Raw genomic sequence first — 6,936 nt, 5'->3', positions numbered from 1 at the left:
AATACATAAATGCATCAGTGACCAACTATAATGCACCAATGACAAAATATCACCAAATAATGGAGAGTAAATATATAAGCGAATGTCCGAAGAAAAATTGCAGTCAGACTCCGCCTGTGGAGGTCAGGGTGACCCAGCATCCTGACCCAGCCTGTGGAGGTCAGGGTGACCCAGCATCCTGACCCAGCCTGTGGAGGTCAGGGTGACCCAGCATCCTGACCCAGCCTGTGGAGGTCAGGGTGACCCAGCATCCTGACCCAGCCTGTGGAGGTCAGGGTGACCCAGCATCCTGACCCTCCCTGTGGACGTCAGGGTGACCCAGCATCCTGACCCTGCCTGTGGAGGTCAGGGTGACCCAGCATCCTGACCCTGCCTGTGGACGTCAGGGTGACCCAGCATCCTGACCCTGCCTGTGGACGTCAGGGTGACCCACAGGCTGATGAGACTAGACTGCTGGGGTTCATGGTGTTGTTCTCCCCACTCCTTTGACCTACGCTAATGTACTCACTTTTCTGTCGGGGGTGACACTCCGCCTTACACGGTTCATTTGACATTTATCCATTTTGCAGATGTTTTTCTCCAAAGCGAGGTACAAACAGCATATAAGGGGCAGCAGGAGGGTCAGAAGTGTGGAGTCCTAACTGAGTTTTAGTGCTCTTGAGTTAGGGAACGTCTGTGTGTACAACAGAGAACTAACAACCACGTATTCTGTGTGTGGGGATTATCCCCCAAGATGCCTTAGTAGCATGGTGTGAACCCTAGTGACAGCACTACATCTCCAAGGGAGTATTACTACTGGGGTCTCTGGTGCCCCTGGAGCTAGTCTGGGTCTCAGGACGCAGGGCCTGTGTGGTTGTTCAGCTCTACCTTGAGCAAGTTCAGCACTGGACAGCCCTGTGTGTGGATCCTTATGAATACACAAAGGATGCTTTATGCATGTGGCTCAAAATACCCACACTCCACAGGAAGCCATGTGAAGAGCAGACCTGTGACATTCTAGATGTCTGGAGCATGTACGTCTGTGTGTGTGTGTGTGTGTGTGTCTGTGTGTGTCTGTGTGTGTGTCTGTGTGTGTGTCTGTGTGTGTGTGTCTGTGTGTGTGTGTGTGTGTGTGTGTGTGTGTGTCTGTGTGTGTGTGTCTGTATGTGTGTCTGTGTGTGTGTGTGTGTGTCTGTGTGTGTGTCTGTGTGTGTGTGTCTGTGTGTGTGTGTGTGTATGTCTGTGTGTGTGTGTGTGTGTCTGTGTGTGTGTGTGTGTGTGTCTGTGTGTGCGTGTGTGTGTGTCTGTGTGTGTGTGTGTGTGTGTGTAAGCCTCTCTCCAGACATCCGTCAGATAGTGAGGCAGCTCCTGTGTGTGTGTGTGACACTGTAGTGATACATTTCTTCACGCTCATCAACCCTGAAAGCTTTTCAAAGTGTTTTAGCAGAGATGGATTTGTCTGTGCAAAAGGATCTTCAGCACAGAACGCCACTCATCCAGAGAAATGGGGCCAATCCAACTGTTAGGAATGACAATCAGGCATGACATTAAAGCTGTTACATGCTGTACAGTTTGTCAAACAGCACAGCATTTTGTTAATTTAAAGGCATCTGTTGTGGTTCTTTACAAAATGATGACTTGGAGACACAAGTATTTGGTACAATACATTTTAATTACAACTTAGTTGGTGGATACATGTTTATTGTGTAGTGGTGCCACTTTAGGGTACAATGGAAACAAACTAGTATGTGTACACAAACACCAAAGACACAAAACAATAAATATAGTCAGAAGCCGAGCAGTTTGTGAAACTGATTTATGTTTGTGGTCCCCCCCAAAAAGATCCCTTGATGCTGCCTTAATCGCACTATACCCTATTCTGTTCACTCAATACTATCTCAAACTAATGAGAAGAAAAATATGTTTAAAAAGCTGGTATTTACAGGCTTCATTTGCAGACTGCCTGTCAGAGTGCTCCGGACCCCTCTCCGGACCCCTCTCCGGACCCCTCTCCGGACCCCTCTCCGGACCCCTCTCCGGCCCTCATGGTTTATAACAGCCTCACGAGCCAGCCCTCCAGAGTCTTCTGCTCTTCTCCTCAACAGTCCAACAGTGGTTCTATTCTTTATCTTCTCTACTAGCTCCCTCACTCTCTCCTCCACAGTGCTGTCCTCTCCTCTCCCCTCTCCCCCCTCCTCCATCCTCCTCTCCACTCTCCCCCCTTCCTCCATCCTCCTATCCTCTTCCCCCCTCCACCCTCCTCCACTCCCCTCTCCTCCCCCCCTCCTCCATCCTCCTCCATCCTCTCCCCCCTCCTCCATCCTCCTATCCTCTTCCCCCCTCCTCCTCTCCCCTCTCCTCCCCCTCCTCCATCCTCCTCCATCCTCTCCCCCCTCCTCCATCCTCCTATCCTCTTCCCCCCTCCTCCTCTCCCCTCTCCTCCCCCTCCTCCATCCTCCTATCCTCTTCCCCCCTCCTCCTCTCCCCTCTCCTCCCCCCCTCCTCTATCCTCCTCCATCCTCTCCCCCCTCCTCCATCCTCCTATCCTCTTCCCCCCTCCTCCTCTCCCCTCTCCTCCCCCCCTCCTCCATCCTCCTCCATCCTCTCCCCCTCCTCCATCCTCCTATCCTCTTCCCCCCTCCTCCTCTCCCCTCTCCTCCCCCCTCCTCCATCCTCCTATCCTCTCCCCCTCCTCCATCCTCCTCTAGAAGGCGTAGGGGGAGACGAACAGGGTGACCTTGGTGAGGTATCTCCCCAGCAGGGCCCGTCTCTCCAGCTCGCTCATCTCCACCTCGGCCTCCAGGGTAGCAGGGCCCTGGACGGGGCTGACCAGCAGCAGGGTCCCTGTCTGCCGGCTGGAGCGCTGCACGCTGAAGTGGCCCCGCCCTCGGCCGCCCACCAGCCCGAAACGAAGCGTGTCGCCCAGGACGCGGGCGGCGGACACCCTGAACAGCACCCTGGGGGCGGACATGTTGGACACCACGGACAGGAAGTGGAAGGAGATGGAGTTGGGAGCCTGGGAGCAGGCCTCGTCCCCGACCAGACAGGGGTTCCTCTCACATCGCCTGGTGGGGGGGGAGGGAGGGGGTTGGGGGGGGTCGGGGGGGGGAGGGGGGAGGAGCTTAAGGAATTGGATGTTTTTCACCCTATAGATTCAGGCTTGACTTCTGAGAAAGAAAGTTGTTGTGTCTCGTGAATTACAAGTCGACAGACTTGAAACAATGAAGCCTGAAGGCGAGACAGCTCCTCAGCTCAGCGGAAGAGTTAGATGAACGAGGTCACACGAGTCAAATTACATGTCTGAGGTGCGGTAACAGGAAAATTAAAACTCTTTCCTCTGCTGCAAAATTGTTTGTTTGGTTCTCTAATCTGCCAGAATGATTGAGAGAACACAACATGGCCTCCCTGAGGGACGTCTCTGTGTGGTGCTGTAACCCAAAACGAAAATATGCTTGGGTTCCGATGTCAGCAGTTGTCCTGAGCCGTGTGGGTGTGAGTGTCTTACATGGGGGACGTCTTGATGTAGGAGGCGTTTAGGACGCGAGGACACGCCACCGTGGCACACTGGAAGCCTCCATACGTGTTGACGCACAGCTGGTCCTGACTGCAGTTATGCAGTCCGCTCTCGCACTCGTCAATATCTAGACACACACACACACACACACCAGGAAGGAATGTAGGGAGGAGGAAAGAAGGACTTAACAACTAGTGTTGAGGGGGCAAACTGATTTCACCAGACATTAAAGCCAAACTCTCTTAAGACATGGCGTGATGGAGATCAAGCTAAAAGATATGAGCCCCTGTGGAGAAGCAGACCTTTGCAGTTGCGGCTGTCCCTGGTCATGTTGTAGCCTCTGGGACACACACAGTGGAAGCTGCCGGGAGTGTTGACGCAGGTGAACACACACAGACGACCCGGCTGACCCAGGGGGAACAGCTCACACTCGTCGATGTCTGGAACACACATCTCAGTTTGAAACCCCACTGTTCTGCCCCAGTGCTGCTGAATGACGGTTTGAAACCCCCCTGTTCTGCCCCAGTGCTGCTGCAGACTCACCTGTGCAGACGTTGTTGTCGCGGCCTGAGATGGTGAAGCCCAGGTCACAGGTGCAGTGGGAGGAGCCTTGGAACTGGGTACAGCGAGACGGGCGGATGAAGGGCGAGAGGGGAGGGGGAGGGGAGGTGGGGGACGAGGAGGCGGGGGAGACCGTGACAGAGTAGGAGGAGGAGGAGGAGGAGGAGGAGGAGGAGGAGGAGGAGGAGGAGGAGGAGGAGGAGGAGGAGGAGGAGGAGGAGGAGAAGGAGGGCAGTGATGGGTTGGTGCTGCTCAAGACTGGGAACAGACAGAGAAGAGAGATTATACAAACAACATACATACAAACTCTATGACTTAGTTTCCCACACATGGATCAAGCCTAGTCTTAGACTAAGAAAACGTTTTCAGTGGAGATTACTCTTCGTTTAGGACTAGGCTTAATCCATGGCTGGGAAACCGAGCCTGTATGTCCTATTGTAATAAAGTGTAGCATCAGATGGTGTCAGTGTGTGCCCAGGAGAGAGAGAGGGAGGCTGACCTCTGCAGGCTGGCTGCTGGCCGCTCCACCGCAGGGCCTCCAGGCACACCCTGGTCTGCGGCCCCACAAGCTCAAAGCCTGGCTTGCAGACAAAGTGCACCTCGTGTCCCACCGCAAACACCCTCCCCAGCCTCCTGCCGTTGGTCAGACTGTCAGGCTTGGGGCAGGTGGCTGGACAGGAGCAGGGGCGAGAAAGGAACACAGACATGGGTCCCATACCGGGTCGTCGTATGGCGAGGGGCGCACAAGCAGTTTCATGTATGTAAACACAAGTGTGTGCAGAGTGTAGTCAAATGAAAACTACAAAATACTGAAAACACGTTTGTGTTTCTTCTTGAGTTTCCAGATAGGATGGAGCTCCTCTCAGATCAGTCTCATGGTTCTATGAGCATTTTGCGTCCATATTCTGACCTGCTATAAAGGCTTGTTTCGGTGCATTTTTCCCTGAGAAGAGTTTTGATCTGGAGCCTTGTTTCAAAACGTTTAAGACACTCTCTCACCCTCCCTGTGGGGCGTGGCCACGGGCGTGGTCAGGGGCGTGGTCAGGGCCGAGGCCTGTCTGGTGCTGTTCTGCAGGGCGCTCAGCCTCCTTCTCAAGGAGCGCAGGTTCTGCTGGTAGGACGTCTCGTGGGCCAGCAGCATCTTCTCCACCTGGCGCAGAGAGATCTGCAGCTCCTGGCTGGACGGACACTAATAATGTACATTATTATTACTATCATTTTTTTACCTCATTGTAAAAAAAAACTAAAAAAACGTGCCTTTTACTTACAGTACTTGTTTTATCTTTTTTTTTTTTTTTACTTACTGTGTTTATTGTTGCACCAACCTACCAAAGCAAACTAATCATATGTGTCAACATACTTGACAATAAACCGGATTCTGAATGTAAGTTTCGGTGGAGTCTCATGTTATTTTTTTTCCGAGCCAGTGAGAGGTCGCGCGGGGTCAGACGTACATAGCAGAGAAGTTGACCTCTTGGTTACTCGTGGTGGGCGACTGCACAATCGCTGTGTCAGACACGGTAATTACACGCAGCGATTCCAGTCCTGTTTCCATCCCCATCTCTATGCTGTTGTTCTCTTTTAGATTGAAATTGTTTCACAAAAGGTTCAAAGCGAATCAGTTACAGAATTTTCTTCTGAATACAACATTAATCAACAATTACAGTAATGATAGTTGTAATAATGGAGATGTTGTAGTAATGATGCCAAACTTTTATATCAGTAGTGTGGGTTTCCTATTGAAAACAGCTACTGATAGGCCTAATCGTTTCACCCGTATTCGACTTCTCATTCACAGAAACAAATAGGATGGTAAAGTATTTACAGACGCATGATGACAAAGTGTCACCTCTATTGAAGTAGGCCTTTCACCTGTATGAAAATGGGCTATGCACCCCAAAAAAATATATGTAGCCTATCACAGAGATTACAAATTCCGAGGATTTTTGCATATAAAACTCTCATAACCTCCTAAAACATCTCAAATAACCTGAAATTTGCAATTCTACAGATTAGAAAAAATATTGGACGTAAAGGTTACCTCTTGTGTGATCTATTTATTTCCGCGCGTGTGAAACTACATTTAGCCTACGTATTTTTGCACAAGCTCCAGCAAAAATAACCGTTACAATACACTATTTTTACCGATTTCGTTTTTAATGGGCTATACATGATTGTAAACGAAGAAATACATAGATTATAATTGTCAACCAGACTGACGTGATGCCGACCATGGATATATGCCGACCGTGGATATAGGCCGACTAGAAAACTCACCTGCCCAGAAGTAGCGTAGAGGTGGTGCACACCAAATATCACCATAACAACACAAATCTGATTCATTCTGGACAATACCCGTGTTTCACCGGTTTCACCACACTTTGATCGTGGACTTGTAAAGATTGTAGATTGTCGATTTAAAAAGAACTATATAAAGATGAAGAACTTTTGAATACTGAAAATAAATAACCCAAATGCAATTAAGAAATGTTTTTGCTTTGTAAGAAAACGGAGTCATTCAAGCCCGTGCGACCTAAACTGCTACAGAAAAGCTAAAACATCTGAACTTTTCGAGAGCAGTTGCCAAATTTCTGTTTAAGCTCAGCCTCCCAATTCGACTATTTCAACGCCAAGACGAATAGCTGAGTTTAGCCAAGTGGGTTGTGCATCTGTCCAGCGGTGGAACCGTGGCTTTGAATTTTGATAACCAGTCATAGACTCTCAAAATAGAGTTAGATTATAAGGGTGAGTTTCACAGCTTCTAGTTGGAGGTTTGCCGTCTTTTAATCATTCTCTGGACAAAGTATATTCAGCGAAAGACTATTCTAAACGAACTGCTTCTTTGACAACAAAAAAACAAATCGCCGATATAAATAGTGGAA

General features: G+C 49.9%; 1 protein-coding gene across 1 annotated transcript; it reads right to left on the bottom strand.

Annotated features, from left to right (window-relative positions):
- Nucleotides 1-2,676: 2,676 nt before the first annotated feature.
- Nucleotides 2,677-6,587, bottom strand: LOC146258092 (fibulin-7). Its single transcript, XM_084672656.1, has 8 exons — nt 6,332-6,587; nt 6,023-6,025; nt 5,054-5,243; nt 4,554-4,724; nt 4,037-4,312; nt 3,796-3,933; nt 3,485-3,620; nt 2,677-3,044 (listed from the first exon to the last, which is right to left on the bottom strand). Exons 1-8 carry the CDS (start codon nt 6,395-6,397, stop codon nt 2,684-2,686), a joined length of 1,341 nt encoding a protein of 446 aa, XP_084528782.1. The 5' UTR covers nt 6,398-6,587; the 3' UTR covers nt 2,677-2,683.
- Nucleotides 6,588-6,936: the final 349 nt, after the last annotated feature.

The sequence above is a fragment of the Hypomesus nipponensis genome, chromosome 14 (genome assembly GCF_054491055.1).
Source record: "Hypomesus nipponensis isolate SF chromosome 14, ASM5449105v1, whole genome shotgun sequence".
NCBI lineage: Eukaryota > Metazoa > Chordata > Actinopteri > Osmeriformes > Osmeridae > Hypomesus > Hypomesus nipponensis.
The sequence above is the reverse complement of the archived record's forward strand: the minus strand, read 5'-3'. Positions and strand labels throughout refer to the sequence as shown.